The sequence below is a fragment of the Podarcis muralis genome, chromosome 2 (assembly GCF_964188315.1).
Source record: "Podarcis muralis chromosome 2, rPodMur119.hap1.1, whole genome shotgun sequence".
NCBI lineage: Eukaryota > Metazoa > Chordata > Lepidosauria > Squamata > Lacertidae > Podarcis > Podarcis muralis.
The window spans coordinates 60,479,170-60,499,340 of record NC_135656.1 but is presented as its reverse complement, the minus strand read 5'-3'; the positions used below and the strand labels follow the sequence as shown (position 1 = coordinate 60,499,340).

The window sequence follows — 20,171 nt, the reverse complement described above, 5'->3', positions numbered from 1 at the left end:
CAATATAAAGAGGAGCAGTTAACTACTGAGAGAGTCCTGCTCTTTTGTGTCTGCCAATCGGGGCAAAGAAAAGACTCTGGGCTGGGTCTCTTCTAAGTGTATTCTGAGTTTGACGAAAGAAATTTTTCCTCAATCTTGGCTGTGGTTGTTTAGGGCTTAAAGGTTAAAACTAGCACTCAGAATTGCACTTGAAAGGAAGGTGGAAAGCAACTGGTTTTAGCATCTGGTTAATGTATTCCCTTTGGCTCACCCTGTAACTAATCAGGCAGACACTTTTGGACCTGGCAAAGTTTCTCAACAGTCTTTGGAGGCAACCCCATACAGAGTGCATTACAGTAGTCCACACTGAAGGTTACAAAGCCATGTGTCTCAGAGGCCATTCTTCTGTAGGAGTGACCACAGCTGCTAAATGAGTCAAAACTGAGGGGTATTATTATTATTATTATTATTATTAATAATAATAATAATAATAATAATACCACAGCCCTACCTGGAAATTCAGGTGTGTTTTATCTTGTCTTCTTTTGATGGTATGAACTTTTAAAGGCAGGAGGGATTATCTCTTACTGTGTTAGAAAAATGCTTATAAGTGGTTTTAGTTAGGAATGTAGGTGAGCACTATATAAATAATCTAAAGAAAGCAAAGAAGGAAATATAACAGTGAATTGTTAAAACTGCTTTGGACTCTGGACATGTGGATTCTTTGTGTTATCAGTGGTACTAGGTGAGCAAAGTATGAAGCTTGAAGGAATCTTTTTAGTGTGGATACATGTAAAATGCTTAATACTAATTCCCAGAGTTGCATCCAGAGGGTAGGTTATATGTGAGTACAGGCCGGTTGTTTGCAGCCAAGAAAAGTTATTGGTGTCTATCATGTAAGGCAAAAAATGTACCTAAAGGTTCTCTCTCAGCAATGCAATAGTTAAGAAAATTATTGTTTTAAAATGCATTGATGTATATGCTTAATCCTTAGTGTGCAAACCTATGATCCCTGGGAGCATGACTCAGGGGTCTAGAATGCTTCTGGTCTTTTTCTGCAGATGGAGGAGACATATGCCCTTGGATAGTGAAATCCAACCTAATGTGACCTCACAACTGCAGAAACCTCCATGGCCCTTGCCTTGTTGATATAGGAGTTCTAGTGTTGGTAGAAGCAAAAAAATGAGCATTCTGGAGGCATTTTAGTGAAGGTATAGATTTGAAGTAGTTAGGTGCAACTGAACCTAGAAGACAGGGTAAGCAAGACATGTGCCAGTCATGCAGCTGATGTATGTATTCTCCATGAGTGGGGATATATTTTTTTAAAAAATCATGACAAAACTCAGCAAGGAAAAATGCCATTCTGTCCTAACTTCTTCTTTGCTGTCATGTACACTTCAAGCTCTAGATACGGCAGTTCAGCATCCTCCACTTTGGATTCTTATGACATCGTTAATTGCATATCATCAATGTGAATTTTACATCTGGAAAATTAATTGTTATTTGAATTTGCAACATTTAATTTTTTAGAAAATTGGTTTCAGCAGCTAGTATTTACACTTTATTTTAATGTAAAATATTGTTAGAAATGCCTGTCATTGTTTAGTTAAAATTTGAGTCATAGGGCAGAAAACCAACAGAGACATTGGGAAGTAATTAAAACTTTGCATGGGGTGCAAAATCCGAATATGGTTATCTGTTCAAATATTTAATAAGTTTACGAAGAGCTTTGGGAAGTATAGCCAAATGAAATTCTAAATAGTGCAGTAAAAGGCTTCTCTGTAAACTTTACTTTGGTACCAAGTTGCCATTTAACTAAAAAAATTAATGCATTAACACCCCCTGCCCAAAGACTGGGATGTAGTAATACCTCTCTACTTGTTCTGAAACAAAGACTTCAATTCAAAGTGGATGGTCTTCATGCTAGAGCAGAAATGTTAATGAGTGCAGATTAAAGAAGTATGTAGTTGTAAACAAACAACACTGGTTTAATTCACAATAACTATATTGTTTCCTAGTAGCCTTAAAACATTCAGCTTATTGGCCAGAGCTAAAACTTGGAAGTGTCTGGAACTAGACATTTTGGAACAATATGGTTTTGCAATTGAGGGAGCGAATCAAAATGTGAGTGTTTAATGCTTTCCTTGAATTCTCCCCTGCATGTTCTCCCAGACCATAAATGATCTACACACACCCGAAGGAAATCCCTACTTAAGGAGAAACACCGTGGCTTGGCATTTGTGGGAGAGAATTGGAGCAAAACATGGCAAAATGGTTGTGGTGTTTGTGCTACAAGCAGATCCATTATGATTGCTACTGCTGCTGTTTTTGTTATTTAGTATTATTTATTAAATTTATATACTGCCCTTCATCAAAAGACTGCAAGGCGGTTTACAACATACAGCACAAATATCTGTACAATACAAAAACCAATACTTGCATTTCTTCATCTTAAAAGACAAAACATCCCATGAATGCTAGCTAATGTGAAATACAACCAAGAGTTGTTTAGTGTTGCCACCCATGTTGCTGGGAATTCAGCAGTCTTTATAAATGACAACCCTTAAGCATTTCATAAAAAAAATAACTACGTTAGGGATTTGTAGGTAAGCCTTCTAGAACTCTGCACAGAAGAACACGGAGAAGTATGCTAGTCACCAACATACTAAGAGTGTTCTGTTTCTGAATCAATTCATCACACTTGGTTTAAAAAAACCCATCACCCCCACCAAAAATGACCCCAAGATTAGAAAAGCCTTCTTCATATACAGGCAGGGACAACCTTTCATACCCTAATAAATTTCCACCATTGCCATGTATTTGGGAGTGCTGTATCATAGAATATCATAACTGTAGGCTAAACGGGTGAAACAGTGAAATGGACTTCCTCAAAAGGGGTGGACTCTCCTTCCCTGAAGGTTTTTAAGCAGAGGTTGGATGGCCATCTGCCATGGATACTTTACTTGAGATTCCTGCTGTGCAGGGGGTTGGATTAGATCAGGCACCTCCAAATTCAGCCCTCCAGATGTTTTGGGACTACTATTCCCATCATCCCTGACCACTGGTCCTGCTAGCTAGGGATCATGGGAGTTGTAGGCCAAAAACATCTGGAGGACCAAGGTTCAGGAAGCCTGGATTAGATGATCCTCAGGACCCTCCCAACGCTACAATTCTGTGGTTCTATGAAGTCTTCTACAAAGAAAGTTAAGACTGCACATCACATGCTAACAATACAGATTGTGGTCAATCTGTACAGTTTTAAATCTCATGGTTTCAGTGGGCCGGGGTGTGTGTGTGTGCTTAACTTTCCTAATGAAATCAGCGGGCCTTAATGCTTAACTTTGGATTGTATGTATATGAATAATAGCAGTAATACAATTTAAAGGGCACACTTGCATGCACACACCCACACCACTTCTTTTCTGTAATTATATGTTTTTGTCCTCCCACCCCCCCAACAGAAACTGAGTGAAGGATTAGCCAAACTGCGTACAGCAAGAGACGTATCGTCTGAATGCAGGTGCCCACCAGGTATGTAGAATGGTCACTTGTTGTTACTGAGAATGTCTTACCAGAAAAATATGAAAAACACCTGCAGTGATTTTTTTATGATGAGAATTGTCCTCCTGACATGCATTTGCCCGTGTGCAATTGCAAAGAGGTTTTGAGTGTAGAAAGGCTATCTTCCCTCTCAAAGTAATCTGACAGACTTCTCTGCTGCAGATGGTAAGAAATGAGTAGCTGATGTGATAAATTCATTGCCCTTTGTGATTTCTACAATGGCTTTGCTCTCATCATGCTATGAATTATGCCTGATATATACATTATACTTACATGCTTTTTCTGTTTATCAAAAGTAACCTTTATTGAATCTCCAAGTCCTTTCACTGAGTCGGCGGCGGACTTTGAGCACTCAAATTTCAGTGGCGCCCTGTGCGACACTAAAATTTGGCATCCCTCCACCTTTCTTGCTCCATTCTACAGCATTGTTGTGGCGCCCCTTGCAGCACAGTGCCCAGTTCAGCCACACCAGTCGCACTACCCTAAAACCACCTCTGACTATGTAAGAACTGCTTTTACATAGTCACCCTGTAAGCTTTTCACCGCTCATCGTAGCAAATAACTCAAATGAATAATTGAATGGTTTTGATATGTTTTTGTTACAGCTGTGTTTTGTGAGGTCAAACTAATGAATAAGTGTCTAATGGCTTCAGTATGGACAAAGTATGCAAATACTCAGTTGTTTGTATGAATATTGCCCATAATACTTGGAGCAGCATGAAGCATGCTATCCCATATTAGACATGTCTGCGCATCATACGAGCAGGGTCGTTTTTTAGATGATGGGGTCAAATGCTTCCATATGAATATCTTTGTTTTGTACAGAAACCAAAGTCCACCTACACATCGTTGGTTCATATATTATTTAGTAATGAAAACATTGCAGGCTCCAGCATTTGGAACCATAACAGACAAAAGATTGCAAGCAGGAATTTTCCTGACCTAAGTGGACATAAAACTTATAAGTCTGGCTCAGCTTCGTTTCTGAAATCGTGAGAAAGGGGAAAGCATGCTATCTTCTTTTGATCTTTAAATTATGTATAATAGTTTTAAATATTCGACTTATAGCTCTTTTAAACGTAACAGTATAATTGCAGTCCTCTTACTTAGCTAACCACTAGCAAATAAATTGATAGCTGTCTTTAAGCTCAAAGTCTAGACTGACTTTCTTTAAAATAGGCTAGATTGATTGAGACGTTAATCTAAAATTCTTTCTTGCATGTCAAAATGTCAGTTACGTTTGAGGAACAGGAAATCTGTCTAATTTTTAAATGTATGTTTTGGTTGTTGGAGCAGAATGAATATCTTTCATTGGGGTTTCCGATTACAGTCTTGTGTCCATTTTGCATTGAAATGTATGCTTCCACTGCAGAGTTAGTCTCGATTCCTAGCAGAGTAGACATAGCATTATTGTTACAGTGGGCTGGCATTACTGTTGGCGGACCTTATCCTCGGCACGAAAGCACTTGTGAGGCTGATTTGTAGGATTGAGCTGTTCCATATTTTTGCCTTCTCTTTTGTGTTAATACCTAACACTTGAAAACGAAACACAGCTAGGTTCCCTGATTATGATGACACTGGTCTGCTAGCTAGGAAAAGTGAAGCAGGATCTGGGTAAGTGAGGGGGTTTGGGGTTGCATTTGACATTTTGCAGTCAACTGATATCTGCTAATGTTAAGTGGTTAGAATAGCTTAGAAGGTTCTCTTGCTGGCCTTTTGTTCACCCTGCCTACTGGGTCATAAAGCCACCACCTTTCTGAAGCTAAGCAGGTATGAGTCTGGTCAGTGTCTGGAGGAGTGACTGCTTGGGAACCGCATGTGTGCCATTTTGGGCTCCATCTCAGGAGAACAGTCAGATATAAATGCAGAATTAAAAAATATGACAGGAAGACAAAATAAGAGAGTGAGACGGGAAGGATTGAGGGAAACCCGTCTCCTTCTTTTTGTGCTTCTTTTTGTCCTTCTGTTCTTCCTGAGAAGCAATCTTCTTGCCTACCTGCCTTCTTCTCCATCCACCTCCATTCTCTGGTCTCTTCAGGGCCAAACTGGACAACAAATCTGCAGTCAGATTGCCAGTCATTCTAAAGGAAGATATATAGGGAGAGGTTTGGATCAGGGCTGCAGTGCTGAGGGGAGGGACATTTATCCCTCCCTTCACATGATTTCCCCTATCTGCATTGCCCCTCACTGTGGGGAAAATCATGTCAATTTCTGTATGGAACTAAATTCGTGACTTGGGAACAAGGGAAGCATGTGGCTGTGGCTTTCAGCTTGGCAACTGCCATGCCTATAGTTCTGCTTTAAAAGGAGATGAAAAATATTCCAGGAACATGGTAAAGTTGCCTTCCAGCAGAGTGATTATACTCATACACAGGCTAATTTATTGGTAGATCTACTTACTGGGCAATTACAGGAGTTGCGGCCAGTATTGTGGCAAAATTCTCATTTAACTGGATCAGTATATGAGGTGCCAGTTATGGCCAGCATCCAAAGAGCTACCACTTAGCTGTGCTCAGAGTCTTGGGGCATGGCCAGTAGGACTGGCCTTTTAAATTTTAAATAGCAGACACACATGTGATGTAACATAAACTATTTTGGAAAATCACCTCCACTGTTGCATGGGATGTAGGTTGCTGATTAAGACATATGGAACCAGTGGTATAGGCTCTTGGGATCTTGGCCTGAAACCACAGAACCATGATTCGTTAAACAAAAAAATATTTGGGTTCAAACACTATTATAAATTGCGACACATGATTGAAAATTGATCAAAAGATTCAGACACTTGCCCTCCTCTCCTTGCTGCCTTGGAGTCTATGTTAGGACCTATTGCGTGTCGAGACCCCACAGCCACCCTCTCATTAGAAATAACACACACAAGGACACAGATATTAGGTTTATGTTATTGGGCAAATTTTGGCCACAACTTTATTGAATTACAGAATGTGAGCAGTATCGGCTTAGGCATTGATTGGACCTGACTATATCTGACTCCTGCACATTGTGCAGGAAGTCCAGTAAGGGTAAGCCACCGGTAGGGGGAGCCCTATCGATGTGAACCAACTTAAGCTCCCCCTGGTGTTCCCGTCGGGGTCTTGCCAAGGCCCTAGCCCCCAGCCGGGCTTCGGACAAGATCAACACCCCCGGATTCCTTTAACGGAATACCCTTAAGCATGGAGGGGCAGGTGATGGCCACACCTCCCCTCCCCCATACAAGGTCAAACAATGCCTAACCACAACCCTAACAAAATTGTGACGATTGCTACGGAGTAGGCGAAAACCAAGTGGCCAGTGCCAATTCGCCAAGAGGAAAAATTGCTACCAGGCCCCTTGGACAACCAAGGCAACCAACCGAAGTCCATAGCAAGGCCATTGCCTAACCTGCAAAATAGGGAGGAGGGAGGGTGATTGAGGAAGCGAGCCAAAGAGGAAGTCCTCTGGCTTGCTTCTCAGTTTAAATGGCCCCTGGCCACGTCCCCCTGGCCAGCGGATTGGCTGGCTGAGCTCTGACGTGGCCGGGATCCCCCAGGCAACGGGGGACAAAGTCCCCCGTCCCTGGTGGGGAGTGGGTGGCCACGCAGTCCACTGCAACTCCTCCCCACTGTGAAGTGGAGCAGATTTGTAATATCACTGGGGTGTACCACTCACTTACGCCTGGTCCAGTGATCAACAGGCGCCACAGAGGCTGTGGAACCCTTTAAATGACTCTAGGGAGACATAGGGAGGGTAGATGAAGTAACTGGAGATTAAGGAGAAAAGCATGGAGGAGAAACAGAATGAAGGAGGATGACTGTTTGGGACATGGGAAGAGGGAAGACAATACCTTCAATAGGTGTGCCTGAGGAAGGAGGCAAGGCAGCCAGCAGGAGTAAGTGCCATTCTGGGCAGTGAGAGGAAGGCAGGGTGGGAAGAGCAGTAGGAACTTGCCCACTTGAAAGAGGTGATCCATACTCATACCCTTGGCAAAGAACAGAGGCTCTGGGAACAGCAGTAAAGTTAAGCTGGATCCTTTATTAAAAATATTCCTTAATTTAAAACCAACAAATAAGCATGAAAACATAAAACAAAACAAGAGTCGAACAAAAACAGAATTTTTTTTTAAAAACCCACAAAATCATCCAAAATGTTTGTGCAAATAAGTAAAGCTATGAATGTTGGTGCCAGACATGCCTCCTTAGGAATGACATTACAATGGTGGGGTGCTACTCAAGAAAAGGCCTTCTGCTAAAGAGGCTACCTGATCTTAATTCATAGACACTGTGGTATGGTATTTGGACCTCAGGCTGTTTAGGGCATTCAATATAAGCTGGGCATTCTTTAGGAGAGGAGAAAGGTCCTTCTAAGTCTTCCAGCTCATGGACACCTGACATGACCTGGCACAACCTGAGTAACCCCTGAGAGGCACAGGTGGGACCGGGAGAAATTTGTGATTGGAGAGGAACCATTCCACTACAAAGTATGAGAGAGATGACTCTGGGAAAGATCTGCGGCTGACACCCCAAGGACAGCCCTTGAGGGGCCACAAGAATGCTTCTTCAGGTCCACAGCGGGTGCTAGACAGAGCTCCACTTCTTGAGAGAGAAGCCAGACTATAGACTTAAAACCCCTATGCCAGTGACATAAAATAACTGTTTGGAACTTCTCCATGTCCTGTCTTTCTTTATGGAGCCCATGGATGAGGGCCAGCTCAGCATTCACCTTACTAAGGGATAGGAACACAGTTGTCTACAAATAACCAAATGTTCTTGATCTTAAGTTAACTTTCTGTAACTTTCAAAAAATAAATTGGGAAGTTTATTGATCTCTCATTAATGCAGAAGCTCAATAGTACGTTTCCGAGCACAATTCAAAGTGTTGGTGTTGACTTTTAAAGCCCTAAATGGCCTCGGCCCAGTATCCCTGAAGGAGCGTCTCCACCCCCATCATTCTGCCCAGATGCTGAAGTCCAGCGCCTTGGGCCTTCTGGCGGTTCCTTCATTGCGAGAAGCAAAGCTACAGGGAACCAGGCAGAGGGCCTTCTCGGTAGGGGTGCCCGCCCTGTGGAACGCCCTCCCATCAGATGTCAAAGAGATAAACAACTACCTGACATTCAGAAGACATCTTAAGGCAGGGAAGTTTTTAATGTATGACATATTAGTGTATTTTTGGTCTTTGTGGAAGCCGCTCAGAGTGGCTGGGGAAACCCAGCCAGATGGGCGGGGTACAAATAATAAATTATTATTATTATTATTATTATTATTATTATTATTATTACTTGCTCCCAACCATGTATGTACAGGAACACAGCCTTAGCCACAACTAACTTAAGTTGTGTGGAAAATGCAGATATTCCACTGGAAGTGTCCTCTGAAACTCACAAGTAGCAATCTTTCTATAAAGCCTTTGGCATAGTTGACCACCAGAGGGAGCTAATATTATTTCATAAATACCATAGAAACCAAAGTATTGAAACCATTAAGAGAAATTTGCTAATAAATCATCTGAAATTCATTCTATAATGTGGAAAATTGCTCTAGAGCTTTGCAAGCCAAATAGTCTAGAAAAACTGTTCAGTTTCTCATTTGTTCTCTTTATTTGGCTATTAATGCATCTAGATAATGTTTTCTGCTGTAGTGTGACTGGAACTTCATGCAAGTCCCATAGCTCAACTACAGTCTCAACAGTATTGTGTGTACAATAAGGGCTTTTTTACACTTTGGACTGGAACATTGCATGATGAAAGGGAAACTGAATCAAAATACTTTTTGTACAAGCAGAAGGATAGTAACTGCTACAGAACCTACTTAACGTATCACAGTATGAACCTAGTGCAAGCATTTTTTGAATCTTACTTTTTGAAATAGTTTGTTTCCACTTACGTTTCTATAAGTAGAAATACATTATTACATTGGAAGGTTGCAACATTGTAGAATATTTCACCTAAATATTCAAGTTGTAGAATTCATGCTAACAGTGCTTTCCTCCCCTAATGGGCACCACTGAAAAACACTGTTTCTGCTTTGATTTTAAACTGAAAAGTAAATTTGTGCCCTAATCCAATTTCTCTCTGTGTGTGTGTGTGTTACACAACCACCCACAGAGTAGGTGTGGTATGTATTTATGTATCATTCACAGGTTCACAGGTTTTGGATTCAGGTTTTGGATTCAGATTAAACCTTGTATTCACAGGTTTTGGATTCAGATTAAAGCTAGCATGAGTGAGCACGCATGGGAGGTACCTCTGCTCTCCTTTCAACAATGTCCCTCTCCTTTCCTTCAGCTCCTTGTGCCACAGTCATCAGGAGCAAGTTTGTTTGTTTGTTTTTGCGATGGGGGCTGCTGGGGTGAGGAGGGGGAAGGAAAATCCATTTTTGGCAGGCTTGCCTTGGATCCATGTTTTATACATGACCAGGATTTCTTCTTCATTACCGTTTGTAGACGAGAGCCATTCTTCACTGTGTAACAAGGGATTTCTTTTTGCAAAGTTAGAGGCACAGACCAGTGTTGTTAGTGTTAGATCTGAGACAAATACTCATTCAATATTGATTGCAACATAACCTATATAAAGTAGGCCATTTTTATTTTAAAAATGCATTGCGAGGCAGGCACATAACTGTCATTCTTTCAGTAACAGATATCCTGAGATTGTCAGAACTGGTAATAGATCCTAAGGGGTTTACCTTGTAATCGTTTTTTCTTTCATAATTCCTATTTGTTGTATTGAGGAGCAACCTATAGGGTGAAGGAGAGTAACTCTCATTTCTGAAAGCTTTGGACTTCTGAGCAGATCAAGATCCTTCTTGTAAGAATTTTACTCTGGTGTGTGAAATAACTGTGTGTCTAGCAAATCCATGACTATTTCACAACAGTACTACAGTAGCTGGCCTCAAACAAGCAAAAAATTGGAGAATAAACCTCCATTCATAATGTCTTGTCTCCTCAAGGATTAAAAAAATAATGATGTTTCCTTCTCAAATTAATAATGTCTGCATGTATAATTTTATGAAAGATTCAGGGTTGTTCGTGGAACATTAAGTTAATTCAAAACAAGTATTTCCCAATAATGTGCTGGTTTACAAAAACAATGAAATGATTCCTGTTAATGCCACATGTTGCTTCATTTCTCAGAGTGAATGCCATGTGGCAAGAATAGGTGAACCTAAATTAATTTGGTGGGCTCAGTGACTCCACATAGGACATGGTAAGCAGGGTAGTTACTGTTAGTAGTTGGCAGGATCTCACTTGGGTGGTTGAAATAAAGGTGCATAATTGTTAGCTGATGTTTGGTAATAACCTAGAAACTTGGCCCATGTTTAATCTTTTTGTGTCACCTTTCTCCATGAGAAAATCATGGTTGCATTTCGTGTTGAACTTTTACAAAATCAGAATATTTCCTGCACTGCAAATTAGGCCAGGCTTTAAAGTATTATTATTATTATTATTATTATTATTATTATTATTATTATTATTTAAAGCTCCCAAACTTTTTAAACATGACAAATTATTGGGAAGTTGATTTCAGTCTTTTAAAAACAAAGACAGAGTGGCACACTTAGAGTATCATATGTTCCAGACAAGAGATCTGTTAGCAATTTTGTTTAAAGAAGGCGCAATTGGCAGTATTATTAGTTGTAGACCTGTTGCCAAATCTGTCCCCATTGCACTTTCCCATGTTCATGTCCAAAAGATGACAGAGCTGCCCTTCCTGGCTCCATCTGCATATTTATGACAGGCCTCAAAGGGGCATCTGGAGTGATATCTGTGCACCACATGTGTTGATGTTGCAGCAGAAGGTTGGCTTGTCCAAGCAATTACCTGCAGTAGTTAGCAGTGTCCTGGAAATAAGTGAAGTAATGCACATCTGAAACGGCTCTCAGGAGCAAAGGACTTCATGCTGCCTGAGAACCCGGTCAAGAATATGATTAATCCATAGTGAATAATACTCCGTAATATGGAATGAGAAACACTAAGCATGTAAAACTAACATTATGGAAGCAACTAGTAATTGAAAACACTGCAATCCCTTAAATGCTGAGTTCTTCATTACGTATTCTGAAAAATAAAATAAAAATGGCTTTTATAGCATGTCCTGGCTAATGGCTGTCTGATTCTGTTTTCTAACCTTCAGAGCAGAGAGCATTAATTAGGTTAAAACACAGTTGTTCCTCTCTAGGCTTCAGGGTTGTTGTTTTTTTTTTAAAAGATCTTTGGTTTCTTAAACTCTTCAGGAACAAAGTAGTAGCATATAAATTAGAATGAAATGAAAGGGACATCCAAAAGAGAAAGTATTGTAGTAATGCCCAATATTTTTCCGCCTTCAGGGAGAAACTTGTCACAGGAACCACAAAATAACCATATCACAAGGGTGGTGGGAAGTCTTCAACCAGAAAGAAAGAAAGAAAAGCAAGCAACTCTCCCCTCTCAAAAATTAAAAACACGGGGGTAAGAAGAGCAGGCAACAGCTCCACCCTAAAACAAAACAAACAAAAAAAAAAAAATAGGAAAGTGCTCTCAACTCTTAACTGAAGTAATAAAATAAAACTCTTTGCCCAAGGACTAGAACATGGTCGTGGTTCCATGAAATTATAGGCCAGTTAGCTTAATGTCTGGGTAAATTGGTGGGAAGTATTATTAAATTCAAAATTATCAAGCATATAGAAGGACAAGCCCTACTGAAGAAGAATCAGCACGACTTCTGCAAAAGTGAATCTTGTCTAACCTTTTCAAATTATTTAAGAGTATCAGCAAGCATGTAGATAGAAGTGGCTATCTGAAAATCGCATCTTTGTCTTTACAACCCTGCCTGGATGCTAAGGTCCTCGGGTGAGCACCTTCTCTTGGTCCCATCAACATCAGAAGCACCATTGCTGGTGACATGAGAGGGAGAGCCTTTCCTGTGGCTGCTCCCATATTGCATAATTCCCTCCCAAGAGAGATTTGATTGGCTCTCTCCTTTTTATCCTTCCGCCAGCAGGTTAATACCTCCCTAAGGCAGGCCTTTGAAAGCTAAGGTGCAGGTGTTGCTGACCAGTGGGTTGCTGTCAGGGGAAACTGTATTTGAATGGTGGTTCTAAATGTATTTTAACTATTGTTTTTAACTAGCTTGTTTTTATTATTTTGCATTTTATTATGATGTTTTTAAATGTTGTAGGCCGCCTTGAATCCCAGCTTGAGAGAAAGGTGTGATATAAATGCATGTAGTAGTAGTAGTAGTAGTAGTAGTAGTAGTAAGTACTTAGATTTTCCAAAAGCTTTTGACTCAATGGACAGCTCTCACCACAGAGGAAAGTAACAACTGTGATCTCTGGAGGATTGTATTGGCATTTCTTCTTTTAAGTTGCTAATGAATGATCTGTAGTTAGATGGGAAACAGTGAGGTGGCTGCCCCAATTGGGGTAGTAAAACTAAAAAGGATTGCAGATGGTTACAAATAATTGCTACAGACTGGGTGAATGGGAACAAAATGTCAGATGCAGTTAAGTATAAGTGTGAAGTGATGCATGTTTGGGCATAAAATGTTAACTTCATATATATGCTAAGGGAATCTGAGCCCGCAGTGACTGAGCAAGGAAGAAATCTATCATCTTCATAGTGCGATGAAAAGGTTGACTCAGTATTAGCTGTTAAAAAGGCAAATTCTATTATAGGGATCATTAGAAAAGAGACTAAAAATAAAACTGTCAATATAATTTGTTTACGTATTTATTTCTAACGTGTATATACTGTTTCTAATCGGAATTTGGTCATAAAGCGTTTCCAAAGCTATCAGTGAAATCAGCCACCTAAAATAATACAACAGTTTAAGCACTACGGCTAATAAAATGTCATAAAATCAACATGGCAACAACACTACAGTTTCAGTATTATGGCATAATATCTTTATATGGAACGACTACACTTGGAATACTGTGTCTAGTTCTAGGTTGCCATACATGAAAAGTATATGGTAGAACTAGAAATAGCTCAGAAAAGGGCAAGCAAAATGATCAAGGGGTTGGAGCAACTGCCCTTGGAGGAAAGGTAACAACATTTAGGGCTTTTTAGGTTAGACAGATGGTGAGTAAGCTTGGTGTGTCTGTGTAACATAAGCATGATGTGTAGAAAGTGGTTAATCACACATAAAAAGATAAAGGACCCCTGACAGTTAAGTCCAGTCGCGAACGACTCTGGGGTTGCGGTGCTCATCCCGCTTTACTGGCCGAGGGAGCCGGCGTACAGCTTCCGGGTCATGTGGCCAGCATGACCAAGCCACTTCTGGCAAACCAGAGCAGTGCACGGAAACGTCGTTTACCTTCCCGCCGGAGCGGTACCTATTTATCTACTTGCACTTTGACGTGCTTTCGAACTGCTAGGTGGGCAGGAGCTGGGACCGAGCTGGGACGGTTCGGGGGATTCGAACCGTCAACCTTCTGATTGGCAAGCCCTATGCTCCGTCGTTTAGACCACAGCGCCAAACATGGGGTCATCCAGTGAAACTGATCACACACCCACACCCCTTCACATAGTACGTAGCTAAACTGTGAAATTAGCTACCACATGTACTGATGGGCAGCAGCCTTAATGGTTTAGACTCATTCCTGGAGGATAAGGCTATCCATGGTTACTAGTTATGATGACTGTATACTACTTTCAGATTAGAGAAAGTATGGCACTGGATACTTATTCCTGGGGAACAAAAACGGAAATGGGTCTGTTACCCTCATGTCCTGCTTGTGGACTTTCTGAATGCATTTGGCTGGCCAGTGTGGGAAATGGAATGTTGAACTCTATAGGTCATTGGTCTGTTCCCACAGGGCTCTTATTACATTCTTTGTATACACTGTACAAATACAGTGACGGGAGAGTATGCAATTATTATTGCTGTTGTTGTTGTTGTTGTTATTTGCTTTGCTTGGAATTCCTAGTAGTGCAGAGACTAACCAAAACAAAATAAAATTGTCATTGTAATTGACAAAGACAGATTATTTTGTAACTTCTCGGTTCAATTCAACTGTGATGGTCAACATTTTTGGTGTTCACTGATTCACATTGAAGAGGTGTTACAGAAGAAGATGCATTTCCAGCTGCACATGGCTAGAAAAGGGAATGCTCACATATCACACTTGGACATTTTGACCATATCTTAAACTACTATGAGGAGGTTTTTTTAAAAAAAAATTCTGTAACTTTTGTTGCTTTCTATTATATTTGCATTGCTGCTTATGAAAAAAGAACCTGCTAAAGCAAAGGGACATTGTAGATGTAGAATCATAGAACCTGTTTTCTCCTAGAGTCGGTTAGTTAGAGATGCTGCTCTTAGATTTTTTGAGTTACAGAGTTATTTCCAGCTGGAAACACCTGTGACTGACCATTAGCGTCATAATGCTGAATGATTCAGATTACCTCACCATGAAATGAATGCCATACTCTATTCCAAAATTCCAAACATTGGAATTTCGTGCAGGGATGGAAGGTTAATTTTAAATGGCTAATTAATACAGTGTGTGTTTATGCATGTGGCTTTTATGTGGTTCTTTTTAAAGGTTACATTAAAGGGCCAACTACAGGTTTATGCTGAATGAGTAGTGTTTAGCTATGTCTGTACTTCTTTTTTAGTTACAGGTGTGTGTGTGTGTCTGTGTGTCTGTGTGTGTGTGTGGGAAACAAGATAATCTTCAGGAGCCTGACATGCAGGGAGATGACATTTATCCATTTTCTCTCCAGCCATGATCACTGAGGAAAATCTTCCTTCTCCACCCATGGTAATAAAGCTTAGAAAAAGTTTTCATTGTTGCTAGTTGGAACATTCTCTAAACCTCAAAGCTTTATGTGGAGGATCCCAGTTTTCTTTGGAATCATAGCTGTGGAGGGTGCTGCAGTCCCAGTGATGTTGAGGGCTTCTACAGCTAACTAAATGAAAAGACACAGCTCTATCGTTTAATGTAACATGTAGTTTGATCCTTAAAACCTGTACCTTGAAAGACTCACAAATGTAAATGGAACCATTTTAACTGCCCATCTCTCATAACAATATAGAGTGGTACCTCGGTTTATGAACTTAATCCGTTCTGGAAGTCCGTTCTTAAACTGAAACTGTTCTTTAACCGAGGCGCACTTTCCCTAATGAGGCCTCCCGCCGCCGGTGCCCTTCCACTGTTCGGCTTCCGTTCTTCGACTGAGGTATAGTTCACAAACTGAGACACTATTTCCGGTTTTGTGGAGTTCGTAAACCGAATCGTTCTTAAACAGGACTGTTCTTAAACTGAGGTACCACTGTATAGTGATATTTGTACTATGGTGGAACGTAAAGAAGAAGATAAATGTTTATGACCAATTCACAGCTTTTAAAAACAACAGCAAAAGTACAGATGTGAAAACAATAGTCAAATCCTCTGACACTACCACCAATGTGGTGAAAGGAACAAGGATACTAAGAAGTGATTCTTGCTGTAATTCAATGAGATGGTGGTGGCCATATGCGTGCTAGTGGTACTATTGTTTCAGCATGTGAATTTTCCTATTGGTTTATTGTTTAGCTGGGATTGAGCCAAACCCCTAAACTGTGCTCGAAACTTGGGTGAGAGTTGTTGTTGTTGTTACAGTGCAGTTCAGTGGGGTCATGCAGTAAAGTTCCTGGAAAAAAATCTGTACAAGAAAACACTGGTACATGCCATTTTAGTGTTTTCCTAGGAAATTATGCATGTTTTTTTAACTTGTTACATGTTAAGACAGATAATCTTGTGGTAACACTGTTCTTAAGTTGTGGGTTTACAAATAACTCATAATGTCATCATTTGAGGCATTTTCAGTTGTTGCTTTGATTTTTCCTTTGTTTCCCTTTGAGTTGCTTTCCTTATTGAAACTGTTAATCTGTTTGTCCATGGGTCCTGATTTAGCAGAGGCAATGATTGAGAGTACCATATTTCTGTTTATAATTGTGATATCTCTGTATCATCTCAAGAAATCAGTTGTGGAAAGAGGCCTTTTTGCCAATAGTTGACCTCCAACATATGGAGCATTTCTAATACTGTGAGAAATCTAGCACCAAGTTCCTAAGGAACTGTTCGGCAGAGGCCCCTGCCAACCATGCATGTCAACCATGTCATAGAATCATATAACTGTAGAGCTGGAAGGGACCCGAGGGGTATCCAGTCCAATTCCCTTCAATACAATGTCCTGAGGCAGATGACTGTATTGGTCAACATGTGAACATACAAAGTTGCCTTTTACCAAGTCATCCATTGGTCCATAAAGCTCAGTGTTTTCTACACTAACTGACAGTGGCTCTCCAAGGTTTCATATAGGGGACATTCGTAGTCCTAGCTGGAGATGCAAGGGACTGAACCATGTTTAGGCTACAATCCTATATCCACTTACTGGGGTGGGAGGAGTACTTGAGTAGGAACTGTTGTGGGTAATTGCATAAAGGGGCTATATAAACAGAGATGGTGGGGTGAAAAATTTTCCAGTGCATTGTTTTTCTGTGGAATACTTCACATTTCATAAGATCATTATTAAAAATGAATGGACACCAATTGCAAATGTATTAGGAAAGCTTGGCAGTTTCAAAGTTTTTAGCTTTGTTTACTAAATAAAGTTTATTAGATTTTACTTTGTTTAGTCAGTAAAATAAACAAGCCAAATTAGATCACTCACTAGGGCATCAGAAGATTTTCCAGTGCAAACTGAGAGCTTCCCAATACAAATGACCCTGTGCAAATTGTCCTAATTTGCATAGAAATTTTTTTTACTAAAATGGAAAAGCCCCCATTATTGCTGATAAGTAAACTCTTTTAGTATGTGGCCTGTGTAATTAATGCAGTCACTATGCATTTGTATAAAGATTATGATTAAATAAAACAGCACATAAGAAGAGTTTTTTGGATCCATCTAGTCCAGCGTCCTGTTCTCACAGTGGCGAACCAGATGCATATGGGAAATCCAAAAGCGCAAGAGCATTCTCCCCTCCTGTGGTTTCCAGAACCTGGAATTCAGGGGCACGTTGCCTCTGACTGTGATAGGAGAACGTAGCTGTTATGGCTAATAGCTATTGATAGCCTTATTCTCCATGAATTTGTCTAATTCTCTTTTAAAGCCATTGAAGCTGGTGGACAACACTACATGGATGGCAAAGTAGTGGGGAACCAAATTCCATATGCTAGCTATGCATTGTGTGATGAAGTACTTTCTTTTATCTGTACTGAATCTTCCAATATTCAGCTTCATTGGATGTTCCAGAGTGGTAGTGTTAGGAGAGAGGGCGAGAGGAAGAAAAACTTTCTCTACCTATTTTCTCCTTGCCTTGCATAATTTTATACACATCTATCATGTCCTGAAAGTTTTGAATGTACCTACTCCAGAGTTGTTGTTTTTTTATCTACCTAAATCATTGCTGAAAAGGCTTATACTAAATGGCATGTATTAACATACAAAAATCTGCTGAAGAATAATAAATGAATCCTTGAGCAATATTGATGTTCTTTAGGCCATGATAGTTCTTTAGACTTCAGTGAAAGTAAAAATCCAGTTGAACATCCAAGTGTTACCTCTACTCCCCTCTTTTTTCTGAAAAAGTAAAGCCACATTAGTTTGGCAATCTAGGAAGAGAGTATACAGGTCCTGCATCTGTCAACATATGGATTGTACATGCATTAGATGTCTTGTAGGGTTTCCTTGATGTTGTGTGAAGAGTCAATATGAAAGTAGAACTCAAGCATCCCTATTTACCAAAGAAAGAGATTGAGTCATCAATATGACGTATAAAATTGGATTAAGACAACTGAAACAAAGCAAATCATTAAGTTGTGAAGGTGTTTGCTTAATAGCTTTTTTAAAAAAAAAAATTCCAATACAGTGGTACCTCGGGTTAAGAACTTAATTCGTTCTGGAGGTCTGTTCTTAACCTGAAGCACCACTTTAGCTAACGGGGCCTCCCACTGCCGCTGCACCGCCACTGCGCGATTTCTGTTCTCATGCTGAAGCAAAGTTCTTAACCCGAGGTACTATATCTAGGTTAGCGGAGTCTGTAACCTGAAGCATATGTAACCCGAGGTACCACTGTAGTTAGCTCTTGAGCAGGAAAGTTAGGCAAGGAGTTATTTTAATGTGTGCTTTTACCTTTTGGCACACAGAAACACACACCTAAAGTCACTCCTAAACATCTTATTTATGTTGAAGAAGTGGTTGGATGTAGCACAATTAAACTTAGTAAGTTATTATGCTTTGTGTTTGCTTTGGGTTATTCCACTTTTTAAAAAACGAATGAGCACAGTTTGCCTTGGAGTTTGCTGTTTGCTGATAGTTTTAAACATCCTTTTAACTTCCATCCCCATGACTTTATATTGCCCAACCCCAGAGAAGTGACTCCTGGCAGATGGAGAGGGAGAAGAGGAATGGGAGACGAGGCTGGAACAGATGGAAGCCATTTGCTCTCCCCAATCCCTTCTGGCTCTAATGTGCAGACAGGACTTTCAGCTCCCTCCCCTCCTAAGGGGAAAGAGCCTTGTGGGAAGCTGGGGAGGATCTGAGCCACAACCTGGGGTGGTCAAGCAGCTTTCAGTGGGAGAGGTGGGTCTGGTGCTCTCTCCCAGGCTCAAATGCCTCCTCAGGAGACGGGATAAGACAGACCTGCTTGCAGGCTAACTGCTCGTGAAGGAACAGAGCCTCTTGCAAGTAAGAGCTGTTCCAACTTCAGCTTTAAAACTGGAGGGATGAGCATACAAAAATTATTAGAACAACTTCAAAGCTCTCATGCAGTCTTAAACTTATTTTAACTTATCCTGAACTTGTGAGCCTTGGCCCTTGTTCCTAGACTGGTCCCAATCTTGCCAGACCTTTGCCTTTTGAAAGCTCTGGGACTGGAATAGCACTTTTCCTGCGGCTGAGTCTGTACTATTCCTCTGCCCTAATGAAGACCCTTACCTACTAGTAAGAGCATCTACTGCCATACCTTGGGATGGGAGCCAGGACTCAGAGAGGAATCTGCACCTTTCAGTCACTCCAGTATTAAAAGAAACAGCACTGTTAGTCAAAATGAAGGCCAGTGAGTTAGTATTGCAAAGGGACTGAGTAGTAGACTTTTGTCTAAATCTCAGTTGTTTAAATGATTTACCTGAGAAGTGGATTGTTGTGTGGAGAGAAATAATAATTCAGTGGAGAACATGCAAAAAGTCCCTACTCTTTCTCTCGCTTTTCTAGGTTGGACTGGGAAAGACTTCTGAGAAAAGAGAAGTCTGGGAAAGAACCACTACCAGTCATTGTGGACAAGCTAGATACACCAGTGGGTCTGACTTGATAAAAGGCACATATGCTCATGAAAGAATGGTTGGTCAATATTTTTTTTAGAAAATCTTGTAATTTTGTATATATTTTTTTAGAAAACAAAAATGCAAGGTAGCCAGAGAAATACTACTCTGCAAAGCAAGGAGAAGAGAATGCTGTGTGTGTGTGTGTGTGTGTGTGTGTGTGTGTGTGTGTGTGTGTGTACCCCATATTGATTCAAACAGCAGAATGCTTCAGGTCAGAACTAGAATATTTGCATGTGTGTTAGTATGTTGTGCACCCTTAACTTAAGTTTTCCTGAGACCACTCCATAGAGGATCTTGCAGAGGACAATACCTTCCTGTACAGCCAGTTTCACTGGATATATTATTGCTGGTGAGTGGTGAACTATT

General features: G+C 40.5%; 1 protein-coding gene across 2 annotated transcripts in view; it reads left to right on the top strand.

Annotated features, from left to right (window-relative positions):
* LOC144324915 (collagen alpha-1(XXIII) chain-like) overlaps window positions 1-20,171 on the top strand; it is a 214,132-nt gene that overhangs the window by 6,363 nt on the left and 187,598 nt on the right. For both annotated transcript variants that reach the window (XM_077924594.1, XM_077924593.1), the window contains exon 2: window positions 3,441-3,510. In XM_077924594.1, coding sequence (XP_077780720.1) covers window positions 3,441-3,510 — 70 coding nt within the window. The remainder of the gene's footprint in view (window positions 1-3,440; window positions 3,511-20,171) is intronic.